Below are 16343 nucleotides of genomic sequence, written 5' to 3' on the forward strand. Positions count from 1 at the left end.
AAAATTTTTCAGCTGACAAAAATAATAATAAATAGCTAACAGTTTTGGAAGACTGATCTATTTGTTTATATAATTTTCTCTTTCCAAAAACCAAATTATAATTTTTTTTACAAGAAGCTTTTCTTACAAATAAAAACTCCAGTATGAATGTGCATCAATTAAAAAGTAAAAGTCTATCCTGCTCCACCTCAACACAAAAGAACTACTAAAAGCAACGGAAGTAAAGATCTGACTTACTGATATGCAACCACACTCTGAAAATATCCAATTTCATAAAACTTTCATGAGCTTCCAGAGTGAAGGACAAATTCACAACTATAATTAAAAATTTAAGGACTATTATAAAGATGACTGTATACTCTTTCTGTAAATAATGTAAACTCTTTAACTGCTAGAACATGTAGTAGGACTCATTTCTAAAACAATTTGATATAAACTCATTACCATTAGGGTGGTATATGGCTAAGCCAACTTAAAACTCTGCCGAATAGGAAAACTCACAGCTGTTGTTAAATCTTGGTTCGAGATCTTCAATAATGGCTCTCTTCTTCTGCAGCTCATTATTGGCTTCATGCAGCTTCTCTCTGTTACAAAATACATAACACTGTGTCACCTATGGAAACCCTGGTGGTGTAGTGGTTAAGGGCTACAACTGGTAACAGAAAGGTCGGCAGTTTGAATCCACCAGGCACTCCTTGGACACCATATGGGGCAATTCTACTCTGTCCTATCGGGTCACTATGAGTCGGAATCGGCTCGATGGCAGTGGGTTTGGTGTCACCGTTTATTTTTTCCCAAATCAAAAAAAGATCTAATTCTTTATTCTTAGAAATACACCGGCATAGCACACATGTGCTATGTAACAATGGTGAAGACTAAATCAATGTGAATGTCACGTATCTTAAAAATAAGGAAAAAACAGAGACAAAGATCTAGAGTTAAAACACTAATCATTTCTTTTACAGTAATCTGTACAAGATGTTAATGATTTTTATTTATTTTTGTACTTATTTTGGAATAAGGACACTGTAAAAATTAAATTCAAAACTTTGTAGAGGTTTTACAATACAAAATCATGTTGTGAAAAAGCCCTAAAAATAAGAATCAACAATAACAAAATACTACATACCAATAAAAAAGAAATTAATGACACATGCAACCACGTGGAGGGATCTCACAGAATGATTCTGAGCAAAGCAATCAGGTACAAAAGGTTATTACTCTGTGATTCCATTTACATGAAGTTCAAAAACTGGCAAAACTAAGGACAAATGATAAATATCAGCATAATGGTGAATTTGTGAGAGAGAGAGAAGAATTCTGCAGGGTTGCTGGAATTCTGTATCTTGATCTGAGTTACCTATGTATCCCCGTAAACATTCATCAAATCATACACTTAGGAACTTAGAATTTGTGTATTTTGCCGTATACAAGTTATATTCTAATACATAACTAAAAGAATGAACAGAAAATAAATCTTTTGCTAGTATTTGTACAATATGTGTAATTCTTCCTACACAGTATTTAGTGTTGCGTTACTTAACATGAGAGTGGAAAAAATGGCTAGAAAGATTAGAAAATATAGAAAGCTACTAAGGAGAGAACAGAGCATTTTTTTTTTTTTTATTGCAGTGGGTTTGGTTTTTTTTTTTGCTTTATTTCTGATCTTACACCATAGAAGCTCCATATGGGTACTATGCTCTTCCTGGAGATAACAGTTATGGGTTGAATTGTGTCCCCTCAAAATACGTGCTGTAAACCCTAACCTCTGTGTGTGTGGTTATAATCCCATTTGGGAATGGGTTTTCTTTGTTATGTCAATGAGGAAGTATTAGTGTAGGGTGCGTCATAAGTCAATCTCTTTTGAGATTTATAAAAGAGCAGATTAAGCAAGCAGCAGTAAGCAGAGATGGAGAAGATAAAGCTGCATGGCTGCTAAGGAACCAGAAGCAGAAAAGAATCAAGGCTCTTCTCCCAGAGAGGACAGACAAAGCCTTCCCCTAGAGCTGGTGCCCTGAATTTGAACTTCTAGTCTCCTAAACTGAGAAAACAAATTTCTGTTTGTGGAAGTCATCTACTTGTGGTATTTCTGTTATAGCAGCACTAGATAACTAAGACATACTGTGTGGTTTAAAATTAGGAAAGGTGTGTGTCAGGGATGTATCCTTTCACCGCACTTATTCAATCTGCATGCTGAGCAAATAATCAGAGAAACTGGACTATATGAAGAAGAATGTGGCGTCAGGATTGGAAGACTCATTAACAACCTGCGATATGCAGATGACACAACCTTGAAGCACTTACTGATGAAGATCAAATATCACAGCCTTCAGTATGGATTTCATCTCAACATAAAGAAAACAAAAATCCTCACTAGACAGTAACCGAATGCTGAATTTTCTTTTAATTATGCTTGTGATTTTCTTAATGTTTTTTTGCCTTTGTGGGAGTCCCTGGGTGGTGCAGATGGTTAATCACTAGGCTACTAACTGAAAGGCTGGTGGTTTGAACATACCCATGGGTGCCTGGACAGACAGGCCTGATGGCTCTCCTTCTGAAAGGTCACGGCCTTGAAAGCCCTACGGAACCGTGCTACATTAGGCGGCCATGAGTCAGGATCAACTTGATGACAACTAAAAACAACATGCCTTTGTATATCTAAACAATCTATTATTTTTGTCCAATTTTTACTCTATATATTGGTCATCATATTTTATGTATTGTTCTGTGACTTACATCTTTTACTTAACATTATGCTCTTGAGATCCAACTATGTTGATGATGGTCCTAGTTTACACACTTTTACTGCTTGTCATGGATTGAATTGTTTCCCCTCAAAATATATATTAACTTAGTTAGGACATGGTTCCCAGTACTGTGTAACTGTCCTTTGTTTTCTGTGTTGTAAATCCTAAAACTGCAGGATTAGTGTGGGGTGTATCGTGACTTACTAAAGTGAAGCCCTTACTCTGGAGCGTGGAGTTGCTGTTAAGGTGTGACAGAGGGAGGGGGCAGCCACCCAAAGCTAAGAGAGTGAGGCTGCAATGCCCAAGGGGCAGAACAACAGGTCCTGCTGGGGCCAAGGAGGTAGGGTCACCACTTAGATGCACTAGGAGAATGGGGCTGCCCAAAGCCAAGGGAGCAGAGTTGCCAACCCAGTGGGCTTGGAAGGTGGAGCTGAAGCCCAGGGCTGAGCGGCCTCCACCCAAAATCCAGAAAACATGGCCAACACCCAGAGTTGGGTAGGGGAGGGCAGGACCATTGCTTAGATGTTCTCAGAGAAGAGAGGATTATGTTCAAGCCTTGGGAGCTAATGTAATTGTTCCCTTGGGTTTTGGACTTGCTTGGTGCCTGTTACCCCTTCTTTCCCTCCAATTTCTCCCATTTGTAATGGAAATGTCGACCTTGTGCCTGTTCCACCACTGTACGTTTGAAACAGGTAACTTGCAGTCTAGATTTCACAGGTTCACAGATGAAGAAGAATTTTGCCCCAGGATAGAATACGCCTAAAGTCTCTCCCACATGTGATTTAGATGATTCAGAAAATGAGATTTTGGACTTGGAGTTAAGACTTTTGAGATGATATGACGGGGTGAATGTGTTTTACATGTGGCAAGGACATGAATTTTTGAGGGCCAAAGGGTGGAATGTCATAGATCGAATTTTGTCCCCCTAAAATATGTGCCAACTTGGCTAGGCCATGATTCCCACTACGGTGTAATTATCCTGTTCTCTGATCTGATGTATGTAATTATCTTCCATTTTGTGTGTTGTAAATCCTAAACCTCTGCTGGATTAGTGTGGGGTGTGACTTAATTAATGGGTGTGATTCAAGTCACGGCCTTAATGAGTCGTCGCCTTACTTAAGTGACACCTTTATTCAACTCACACCTTGCCTGAGTCATATCTTTTTATCTTACAAGAGATAAAAGGAGAGAGAAGTGAGCAGAGAGAGGGAACTCACTACCACCAAGAAAGAAGAGCCGGGAGCAAAGCACGTCCTTCATACCCTGAGTCCCTGTGTTGAGAACCTGGTAGATCCAGGGCAAGACTGATGCCAAGACACATGGAGATCTCCAAGGGATGCTGGGCCCACAGATGCTGAAAGGAGACAAGGACCTTCCCCCAGAGCTGATGGAGAGAGAAAGCCTTCCCCTGGAGCTGGCACCCTGAATTTGGACTTCTAGTCTCCTAAACTGTGAGAGAATAAATTTCTGTCTGTTAAAAGTCATCCATTTGTTGTATTTCTGTTATAGCAGCACTAGATAACTACGACACTGCTGTATTGTGTTCTATTGTTTGAATATACACCATTCTATCATTTTACTATTGATAGGCATTTATATTGCTTTAATTTTTCTACGATTACAAACAATGCTGCTCCATACCTTCTTCTACATGTTTCCTGGTACACATGGATAACAGTATCTCTAGGAATCAAGGGTATATATATATATATATACACACACCCCCACAGGGGAGTGGAACTGCTGGGTCACAGAATATGTATAAAAGCAAAACGGTGTATAATCCGGCCCGCAATGGATGACAGTGTTGCTCAACATCTTTGGCAATACTTTGTAGGTCTGATTTTAAATTTTTATCAATTTGGTGTGTACAAAATGGTCTCATACTAGTTTTAAATTTGCACGCAATTAAAATCTCTTGAGATGTCTATGGGCTCTGTTGTGAGTTGAACTGTAGCCCCCCAAAAGATATACTGAAGTCCTAACCTCCCGTACCTGTGAATGTGACTTTATTTGGAAATAGGGTCTTTGTAGATGTAATTAATTTAAGATGAGGTCAGCCTGAATTAGGGTGGCCTCTAAATTCAATGACTGGTGTCTTTAGAAGAAGGCCACATGAAGGCACAGAGACACACCGAGAAAATGCCACGTAAAGATGGATACAGACTGGAGTGATGCATCTACAAGCCAAGGAATACTAAGGATTGCAACAACTACCAGGAGTTAGGAGAGTGGTGGGACAGAGCTTCCTCAGAGCCTCCAGAAGAAACCAATCTTGACTACACCTTGATTTTGGACTTCTAGCCTCCAGAACTGTGAGAAAATAAACCGCTGTTGTCTTAAGACACTCAGTTTAGGGTACTTTGTTCCAGCAGCCTTAGGAAACTAATACAGGCCCCATCCTCACTAATAAATGCTTTCTGATGATTTTCACCATGTAAATATCTGAATACAATGGTCAGAGAGTCGTTTTATGACAACAGCTATTCTATTTTCTTTTTTTGCAGTAAAAGAATGGGAAATGAAAGAAGGGCAGAATTAAATACTGAATTTTCATTTTAGATAACCTCACAAAGAGACTGGGAGGTAACATATTCTATTCTTCCAGTACATTATGAACATTGGCCATCATTCGACTGTACCAGCAAATCTCAGTTGCTAGGAGTTTCACTTCTCCCATATTAAAAAAAAAAAAAAAAGACAGCATAAGGCAAACTGCCAGACAACAGGTAGGACAAATCAAAATTGTCTCTGTGGTACTCAGGATGTCTGGTTTAGCATAGTGTAACACTGCAACACTCCAACAGGCAACCAATTTATGGCTATTCCACATTCGGTGTTTGCAAGAAGAGTTGTTAGGATGCAACAGGAAGGACTTAGGTTGTTGCTGAGTGCAAGAAAAACTACAAAAGATTCTTAACATCGTCAACCTCAGATACAGCTGGATGAAGATTTCTTCTTTATGAGAAAACAAATGTAATATTTTCAAATATTTATTTAGATTAAGAAGTCCTGTTAAGAGATTTTTGTAATTCAAAGAAATGTTTGAAAATCTACTGTTGACAATCTTTACCATACTAAAAGTTTTGTCTAAAGAGGAAGATACAACTGGCCAAATTCTAGAGCAGGGTCGGCAAACTGTGGCTTGTGGGCCAAATCCAGGCTGCTGCCTGTTTTGTAGATAAAGTTTTATTGGAACATAGTCACACCCATTAGTTAGGTATTATCTGTGGCTGCTTTCAAGCTCCATCTGCAGTTCAGTGGTTGTGACTGAGACCATGGCTCACAAAGCTTAAATAATTCTACCTGGCTCTTTATAGAAAAAGTTGCCTGACCTCTGTTCTAGAATGTTTCAAAGTCCTCACTATTGTTTGTTATAAATGCTAGTATGAAGATATAAAACTCTTGAGTACCATTTGAGAAAATAATCCTAAGGTGGTCATTATTTTGATTTGAGGATCTTGGATGGAAATAACCCTTCAGACATTATTAAATACAATTTAATTACTTTTAGAAATCTAAAATAGATTTTCTTGAAATATGCCTTATAATGTTTATATATTTGAGTGCCACCCATGCCACTGGTGAGATACTCTGTAACCATATAATATAAAGCACTTATGTTCCACTAGATAATATAAGAATAAGTCAGAATATCTTTTATACTCACAGATGTTCTTCAAGCTTCTTTTTTAGAAGAACTGACTGAAAATGGAAAATAGGAAAGTTTATTACTTGACATTTTAACTAATGAATTAATTATTTAAAAAAATTAAGAATATAGTAGTACCTAACTCTGAGTGAGCTCTCAGTAATTTCTCTGGTCAAAGAACTCAAAACACACATGGTTAAGTTTAATTTTCTTTGATAAGGGAGGGAGTAGCCCACAAGTGATAGCAATAAAAACCTCAGGAACTGGATATCTGGATGCTCTATTTGTAGTCATGGAAATGAATTAAAAAGCCACTTGAGTATAGGCCTAATCCTGGACTCAACAGGCAGGTACGACTCTAACAACAGGCTTTCTCTACCTTTTTGTCTATTATGTTGTCTTCCTTGCAGCTTGGTAAAACTAGGATCAATTTCCACAAATTCTTACTGACTTTGGAATCAGTAATTTATGAACATTCACAAGTTGCAAATAATTTTTGTGATGACATTGGAACATGAATGGCATACACTCAAATTTCAATATGCTGGAGAATACAGCTTTAGCTGGATTTTTTTTTTTTTTTAAAGGGGGGCCTTCTTGAAAAGCAGATGATCAGAATTGGCCTAAAAATAAAGAATAAAAGGCATTCTGCATAGTAGCCATTAGGTTTCATACTTAAATTTAACACCTGTAGCCCTCGTGGTGCAATGGTTATGTGGCTGCTAACTGAAAGGTCAGCAGTTTGAACCCACCAGCTGCTCCTTGGAAGAAAAGACCTGGTGATTTGCTCCAGTAAAAATTACAGCCTAGGAAACCCTATAGGGCAGTTCTACTTTGTCACATGAGGTTGTTATGAATTGGAATCAACTCGATGGCACACAACAACAGCAGTGTGTATATTATTAATGAGTTCTATGCATAAACATTTAATATTCAGATAAATGGTTATATAACTAATTCAATCAAAACCCAATTAACACACACTTATAAAACAAATTGTCCAATCACGCAATAGCAGTGATGAGGGGGGAAAAACCCTCACACTAAGTTTTTTGATTTTCAGTTATCTTATACAATAATGATGACCATAATTGCTTACTAAGTCCATCCTAACACAGCTCTGGAATATTTCAAATTCACTTCTTTGCTCAGATGCTAACTATAACTAGATTAGTGAACCACAGCATCCTCTATTGCTGCTTCCCCCAAATATAAAAAGATAATGACCCTATTAACTTCACATTTTTGCTTGTTCCTTCTTTACTATGGAGGGTAAAATGTAAATAACAATAATTGAAAAAAAGCTTATCTTTGGTCTTGTACTTATGTTGTGGTTAGGCTACTAATACATAATAAGGTAACGATTTAATGAGTGGTTAATATGCCAGGCATTCATATACAATGTCTCGTGTGTACCTCACACAACACTGAGCACTATTACTCACTGCACTATTACAGTTGAGGAAGGTGAGGCTTGTGGGGAGACATTCAGTAGCTTTCAAGTGGCAGCTCCAGAAAGTAAAACTGTCTACTGGACCACAAAGTCCATGCCTGGTCTTCCCTTCCATGCTTTTTATGCTGCAGTGCCTTTCCAACTCAAGACTGTTACTATTGAAATATGTGGCAGGACGAGGCAAGACTGCAAGAGGAATCAAGGGTCAAAATAATTCATAAAAATGAACTAACAATAATAATGGGGTTGAGCAGGACTGAGATGGGAGAAAAAACCAAGAGCAGACTTCTCTTTGGTTTGATCATAATTTTTAAGTTTTTTATATGCTTTAAGTATCTTAACTGTAAAAGTCATCCTAAATGGCAAGGAATGCTGGTACATTCCTTTTAGCTAAAATTGCCTTAATTTAAAATCTCAATACCATCACCTAAGATGACAGATAATGTACAAATAAATTGAACAAAAGGGAGCTCAATATATAGAAATGAATAGGAAGCCATACTTACAATAGCCTTGAGTAGAAACCATGCCAAAAGACAGAGAGGACATATTAGTATGAAGCACACACAGCAGCCAATAGAAGGAACGATTTAGTAATTCATGAACAGAAGTAAAAGATACGCATTTTTTTTTTTTTTTTTCGAAAATGTACATTTTTCTTTCTTCTATGGTCTCCTCATTCTGTCTTGTTCTCTGGAGTTTTATATACTGTGGCTAGCTGAAATTAGCCATATGACTGAATATAACAATGCTTTTCTGCTTCCATGCTAAAAACAAATGACATAAAAATAATAATAAAAATGTGCAAACCATCCTAGTCTAAGACTTAAGGTCTAATGAAAGGACTGTGGCTTTTGGTAACAGAAATTATGTCACTCTTCTTCGGGGGGACCAGTTCCATTTGGCAGGTTGTTCTATGTCTTACATATTCCTGAGATGCAACACTGTAAGTTAGTGAAAGAGAAAAGTTTAAGACAAAAGCATAAAAAATATGCTGGGAGAAAGAACCACATATCTTGATCCCTATTATTTATTTCTCTAAACATTTGGAGGCATAAAAATATAGCTTCAAGAATCTTGCCAACACATCGAAAAAAGCTCAGAAATAATTTCCATTTAGTACAGAGCAAGACCCCTAATTAACACCTGGGCAGCCAAATAAATTGACTAATTTATGCAAATAGTATGCAAATCGGCCTGGCGACTAACTTCTGAAATATGCTTCCTTAAAATAATGGCCCAAAGCATATTTAATTAGGTTGAATTATCACAACGATACCAAATCAGGCTATGGCAAATTTAATTTTTACAGAATAAATTAATTTTTTTAATTAAAAAAAATTTTTTTTTATTGTGCTTTAGGTGAAAGGTACAGGGCATATTAGTTTTCCATTTGATAATTTGTATATAAAGTGTTTCAGGGCATTCGTTGCAATTCCCACGATGTGTCAGCACTGTCCCCATTTCCGTCCTGGCTTCCTCATTTCTTTTTGTCTGGTTTTTCTACCCCATTCCTACCTTCTCATCTTTGCTTTTGGGCAAATGTCCTTTTGATCTTGTATAATTGATTGTTCTAAGGAAAACGTTCCTCTTGGGTGTTACTGATTATTTTATGGGCCTGTCTCTGGTTTGGTTGAAAGGTAGTCTCTGGGAATGGCTTCAGTTCCAGATCATTAGGGTATCTTAGGGCCACAGTCTTGGGGTTTCCTCCAGTCTGTCAGACCAGTAAGTCCAGTCTTTTTTGTGAATTTGATTTTTTGTTCTATGTTTTTTCCCACTCTGTCTGGGACCCTCTGTTGTGATTCCAGACAGAGCAGTCATTAGTGGCAGCTGGGCACCATCTAGTTCTTCTGGTCTTGGGGTTGTGTAGGCTGTGATTGATTCGTTTGGTCTGGCAGCCCTTTGGACCAATTGCTCCCTTGAGTCTTTGGTGTTCTTCACGCTCCTTTGCTCCGGATGGGAAGAGAACAATAGTCGTATCTTAGATGGCTGCTTGTAAGCTTTTAAGAACACAGATGCTTCTCACCAAAGTAGGATGCGGAACACTGTCTTTATGAACTATGTTGTACCGACTGATGTTAAGTGTCCCCTGACTCTATGGTCCTTCACCTTTGAGCCTAGGAACTTTGTCCCACAAGGTGTTTGGTTATGCCTAAGAAGTTTTCTTGACTGTGCCCCTTGTGTGCTCTATTATCTATATTAATATATACGCAGCACCTACAGTTAAAGTAGAAACATTCACAACCAAACCTATATCTGCAGGTGGGTGTGCTCCCTTACACCCTCCCACACCACTTTAGCATACCTATCTACCTATGTACCCATTTGTAAATTATTGTTTGTTAATACTACTGTTGCAGGATTGTCTATGTTATAGTAATTGCAGTTGCCCTTTATTCTTGCATTCCTCTCAGTGTCTTCCTTTGCCTTGGTCATGTTGCTGACTGCCCCCATACTGTGTACTGCCTTTCCCTTCAACAATATTAACAAGTGTCTTCTATCTAGTCAGTAATTTTGCCCCCCTCCTCCTCCCATCCCTGGTAATCATCAATTTTTTTTCCCTGTGTGTAAACATTTTTTAATTTTTTTTTATAATAGTGGTCTCGTACAATATCTGTCCTTTTGTGATTGACTTATTTCACTTAGCATAAATGTCCTCCAAATTCATCCATGTTGTGAGATGTTTTGCAGATTTGTCATTATTCTTTATCATTGAGTAGTATTCCATTGTGTGTGCGTACCACAGTTTATCTATCCGTTCATTTGTTGATGGGCACTTAGGTTGTTTCCATTCTTGTGCCACCGTAAATAATTGCGCAGTGAACGTGGGTGTGCATATGTCTATTTGTGTTATGGCTCTTTCTCCTTTAGGGTATATAGCTAGGAGTGGGGTTGCTGAATCATATGGTATTTCTATTTCTAGCTTTTTAAGGAAGTACCATACTGTTTTTCATAATGGTTGTACCATTTTACATTTCAACCAGCAGTGTATAAGAGTTCCAGTCTCCTCAGAACCTTGCCAACATTTGTTATTTTCTGTTTTTTTTATTCATGCCAGTAATGTCAGGGTGAGATGGTATCTCATTGTAGTTTTGATCTGCATCTATCTAGAAAAAAAAAAAAAATTTTTTTTTTTTTTTTAATGGCTAACAAATGTGAATTTCTTCATGTATTTATTAGCCTCCTGAGTGTCCTTTTCGGTGAAGGGTCTGTTCAAGTGCTTTGCCCATTTTTTAATTGGATAGTCTTTCTGTTGCTGAGGTGTTGAGGTATTCTACAGGTTACAGAGATTGGATATGCTGTAGTCCAAAATTTTTTTCCAGTCTGTAGGTTCTTGTTTTACTCTTTTGGAGAAGTCTTGATGAGCATAAATGTTTAATTCTTATGAGGTCCCACTTATCTAGTTCATCTTCTGCTCTTTGTGCATTTTTAGTTCTGTTTAGTATCCTATTTATGCCATATATTAGGGCCCATAGTGGGGCTCTGGTGGTGCAGTGGTTAAACATCTGGCTGCTAACCAAAAGGTCAGCAATTCAAATCCACTAGCTATGCCCTGGAAATCCTACGGGGCAGTTCTACTCCATCATATAGGGTTTCTATGAGTCGGAATCAACTCGATGGCAATGGGTTTGGTTTTTTTAGTGCTGTCCCTATTTTTTCTTTCACGATCTGTACAGTTTTAGGTTGTATATTTAGGTCTATGATCTGTTTTGAGTTAGTTTTTGTGTATGGTGTGAGGTATGGGTCCTGTTCCCTTTTTCTACAGATAGACATCCAGTTTTGGCAGCACCATTTCTAACAGAGACTGTCTCCTTCCCATTTAACAGACTTTGGCTCTTTGTCGAAGATCAGCTGTCCATAGGTAGATGGATTACATCTGGGCTCTCAATTCTGCTCCACTGGTCTCTGTGTCTGTTGTTGTACCAGTACCAGGCTGTTTTGACTACCGTGGTTCTGAGATCAGCTGGTGTGCAGCCTCCTACTTTCTTCTTCTTCAATAATGTTTTACTTATCCAGAGTCTCTTTCCTTTCCATATAAAGTTCAGGAATGTCATACAGAAACTCTCACTGATGGTCCTGGGCAGGCAGGGCTACGTGGGGGTGGTTGGATTGGGCACAGGCTTCTGGTTCCTTGAGGGTGTGGTGCAAGGGGCAATGCGGGGGGGAGGGGGCACCACCAGTCCATGGGTGACTGCTAGGAGGGCGTGCCCCTGTCCACTACAGTACAACAAGGGGTAGGGTGTGGCACCACTCCTTGGTCCTCCAGTGCAGTTGCCTAGGCGGAAGAGGGGGTGTCTTCGATCCCTGGGCCCCTGGAGTGGGCAGCCAGGTGAGGAAGCATACACTGCCAGTCTGCAGGCCCGGCTTGGATGGCTGGGCTTACAAGTGGGCACCACCAGTATTTAAGTCCCTGGATAGGTGAGCGGGCAGAAGCGGGGGTGCCACTGAACCATGGACTCCCTACTTGGGTGGGTGAGCAGAAGAGGGGTGCTGTCTGTCTAGCCTCCTGGTGCAGGTGGCTGGGTGGAGAAGTGGGTGCCATTCTTCCACAGGTCCCCAGTGCTGGTGGGTGGGCAAGAGGTGGATGCTGCCACTCTGTGGATTCCCAGTCCAAGTGGCTGAGCGAAGGGGTGGGTGCTGCTGGTCCACGGGTCCCCAGCTCAGGGGGCGGGGTGGTGGTGGGTGCTGCCAGACCGTGATCACATGCAGGGTAATGACGGGATGAATAAGAGAGAGGCACCACAGATCCAGAGGCCTTTGGCATAGGGGGCTGGAGAGGCATGGTAGGTGAGATGGGTGCACTTAACTTTGCAGAGTGGGGAGCCCTCCTGCCTGGCTCTGGACATGGGTGCAGGGTCGCTCCTGTTTGGATGTACCAGATGATGGGGACTTCTGCTAGACATGTTTGCTTTGTCTCAATATGGCTGTGCTGTGCAGCTTTGCCTGTCAGGATGCTAAAAAAGAAAAAAAACTAAGGACACTGTAATTCTCCATGTCTGCTGTTTTTGTATTATCTCTCTCCTTCCACTTGGCACTTGGTTCAATTATTCAGCCTTGCGTTCGATGCTCTGGGTTCCAAAGTTGTCACCTATATCTGATTCACTTGTTTTCTTGGTTCTCATGAGGTATCTGACTTCGCTGCCATCTTGGACTGCCCCTCACAAGACAAAACGATCTCACATTTTAGCGCAGCTCTAAAACCAAGATCTCAATGCTGTGTTTTCTTGATTCCAGCCAGCAGTCACAAGATACTGTGGATCAAGGTCAATAGAATCTGGGTGCAGACATTAGATGTATCCACAGTTGCCGCTGCCACCGCTCATGGACCTGAAGTGCCAATTTCCTCTGGGAAAGGAGTAGAGGGGAAGATGGGGCAGAGGGAGAAGAAGAAGGAGAAGGAGGAGGAAGATAATGAACCAGAAGGGGAGAAAAGGAAGATAGAATGCTGCTGCTGCTACTGCCACCGCCGCTGAGAACCTGCACTGCTGAGCGCCTGCCTCGTCTCTATTTATGTTTTAGTATAAGCTAGCAAAAGAATTGAGTACTATGGTAATCAGTGTAAAACTAAGGTTCAGATGACACTGATGTGTCTCCACTTTTACTTCTCAGGTACTATGCCCCGTTGCCCTCGCTACCAAAAACCAATCAATGACAACTTTACTCAAAGTTTTAGAGACAAAGCTACTTTTACATTCATCTCAGTTGAAGGGACCTAGTGGTCTCAATGAATTAAGGTATGTTACCCCCTTTGGTACATCTCTAAGACATTGTTTACTTAGGCTTAATCATGTTTTAATACACTAGCAGTGGTTTTGTTTCACCTCTTTGGATTTAGCATTTTGCATAAAGTCATGCTTAAAATAAGCCATGACATTTCAAATGAATTTCATCTTAATAACAGACTAATGTAGCTTAAATGTTGGTGACACGTTTAGGAGTGTAACTTCGCAATCTGGGAATTTAAGAAGGACTACAAACACATTAATTAAGGATAAACTAAAACCACTAAACATAGAAAGCAGAGCATGCTGCCAATATAAACTAGATGTATGTTTAAGAAGCTGACAAAATGAGGTCATTGATAAATATTTTATTTCTATTATTCTTAGGCTTTAGGTAATATACTTATTTAACTTCCTTTCTTTGATTTCTTTTGTTTTTATACCCTGGTATATTTTGATATATTATATAATAAACCTGGAAACCCTGGTGTTGTAGTGGTTAAGTGCTACGACTGGTAACCAGAAGGTCAGCAGTTCAAATCCACCAGGTGCTCCTTGGAAACTCTATGGGGCAGTTCCACTCTGTCCTGTAGGGTCCCTATGAGTCAGAATTGACTCAACAGCAGTGGGTTTGGTTTTTATAAAAAAAGCTGGTATACTAATATAGCTGGAATGAACTGATATACCTATATAAAATTCTGGAGCTGATTCCCCAAATGACTGTCAGTGGAAACAAACAGATTTACACTTTTAAGGCTACAGGTTACAACGAATTACACTAGCTAGCAACAGGAAAAACAAATCAGCTGGCTGAAGCAAAAACTGGCCACTAAAATTTAATTTTTCCCCTCTTCACACTGTTTTTGAATACTTTATAGGTTTCAGCTCTATTGTATTGTGTTTATTAAATGTAAAGGATTTCCAAAAACATGACTTATTTACACTTTCACCAAAAAGCGATTGGTACTATGTGCTGAGGAACCCTGGTGGTACAGTGATTAACCACTGGGCTTCTAACCAAAAGGCCGTAGCTCAAGCCCACCAGTTGCTCCTCAGGAGAAAAATGTGGCAGTCTGCTTCTATAAAGATTAACCCAAAATACCCAGTTCCGTCGAGTCGATTCCGACTCATAGCGACCCTATAGGCAAGACTGCAGCCTTGAAAACCCTATGGAGCAGTTCTACTCTGGCCTATAGGGTCACCATGAGTTGGAACTGACTCAATGGCAATGGGTTTTGGGTTTACTAAGTCCTAGGTGGTGTGTGTGCAGAGAGGAAGGAAGATATAGCAACTGCACTCAAGGAATTTAATATATTCTAGTCTGCGTGCCAATTAAATAGTCAGGGTTATGACAGAGATACGCAGAGCATAAAGGGAATGAATGAACAAAGGTCACTGAACTTGTATTTGAGTGGGGGATAATAGAGGGTTTCAGGAATTTAGAGATAGTGGGATTCCAGGGATTACATTATTATTATTTTTTTAATGATCAATTTTACATTAAAAATTTGTACTTAAATACGTTCGGTACCAGCATTTTTTGGGGGAGGGGGGAGGTGCTACAGGAAAAACCCATACCTCATCTTTGAATACTGAGTTGAGCAGATTTAAAACATAAAGCCTCAATTAATTCCTCAGCTGGTAACTGGTAATAAACTTCTAATTTCTAGGAGAGTGAATCTGGAAGAGACAATAAAGTATTGTCTAATCCTTTTGATAAGGAATGTAAGAGGAAAATACTGTCTCTTTTCTATCAGCAATACAATTCAAAATTATTTTGATAGAGATCATCAAATAAAAAATAAAAGGTACAGTTTTTTTTTCAACATTGTAAAATTGTTGGGTCATCGTTGGTGCATATTGAAACTTACATCTTCTGCTTTTGAGCCTTGATCCTGTAAAGATTTTTGCAATTCTTCAACTTGTGACTGTACTTCCAGAAGTCTCTGATTCACCAGCCTAGAAATCAAATGTGTGTTAATTTTCCAAATACTGAATTCTTTGTGCCTTTTTCCTTATATTGGTTAGAGAGACAATATAATTAGCAAAATAAAACCCCAGGTTATAGTACTAGCAGCTCAATTTTCTGATTATTTTTTGGATTGCTTGTAATCTCTAATGACGATTTTTAATGGACACATTTTGTCAAACTGATGTACTTAAATGCATATTGATTTTATCTGAAATTCACACCAAATACATGTTTACGAAGACTGTGTTAGCCACTACACTGAGCACTGAAAATAAAAAGATCCCTGTACTCAAGGGCACCTACAGTCTAGTGAAGAGGCAAAAGTGTAAATAAGAAAAGTACAATGAGATGAATGCTTCAACATAGTGCACAGACGTATACAAAACTAATGATGGTTGCTTAAAGAACTGTACCTAACGTGTGTAGGAGTTAGGACAGGCTGGACTTGAGTAGTGACTACAATAATACATAAAATACCTAACGTGGTAGGTGGAAAGGGGATTCAAGACAAAGTTCAACTTGTCCAAAGTGCACAGAAAAACGAGAGGGCGCAGTGAGTTGAGGAATGGGGTCAGGGACTGAATTTTGTCCCCCACAAAAAACTGCCAACTTGGCTAAGTCATGATTCCCAGTATGACTATCTACCATTTTGTTATCTGATGTGATTTCTCCATGTGGTAAATCCTATCACTATGATGTAATGAAATGGACCAGAGGTAGTTATACTGTTATACGGATGAGATCTACAAGATTAGAGAGTATCTTAAGCCAATCTCCTTTTTTTGAGATATAAAAA

The 16343-nt window shown here is 39.2% G+C and overlaps 1 protein-coding gene across 3 annotated transcripts in view; it reads right to left on the reverse strand.

The window, feature by feature from the left end:
- The window catches only part of HOOK3 (hook microtubule tethering protein 3), a 121596-nt gene that overhangs the window by 18473 nt on the left and 86780 nt on the right, over nt 1–16343 (reverse strand). For all 3 annotated transcript variants that reach the window (XM_049865141.1, XM_049865140.1, XM_049865139.1), the window contains exons 16-18: nt 15447–15534; nt 6418–6452; nt 502–584 (exon numbers count right to left, since the gene is read on the reverse strand). In XM_049865141.1, the coding sequence (XP_049721098.1) occupies nt 502–584; nt 6418–6452; nt 15447–15534 (206 nt within the window). The remainder of the gene's footprint in view (nt 1–501; nt 585–6417; nt 6453–15446; nt 15535–16343) is intronic.

This window comes from Elephas maximus, chromosome 22 (assembly GCF_024166365.1).
Source record: "Elephas maximus indicus isolate mEleMax1 chromosome 22, mEleMax1 primary haplotype, whole genome shotgun sequence".
Lineage (NCBI taxonomy): Eukaryota > Metazoa > Chordata > Mammalia > Proboscidea > Elephantidae > Elephas > Elephas maximus.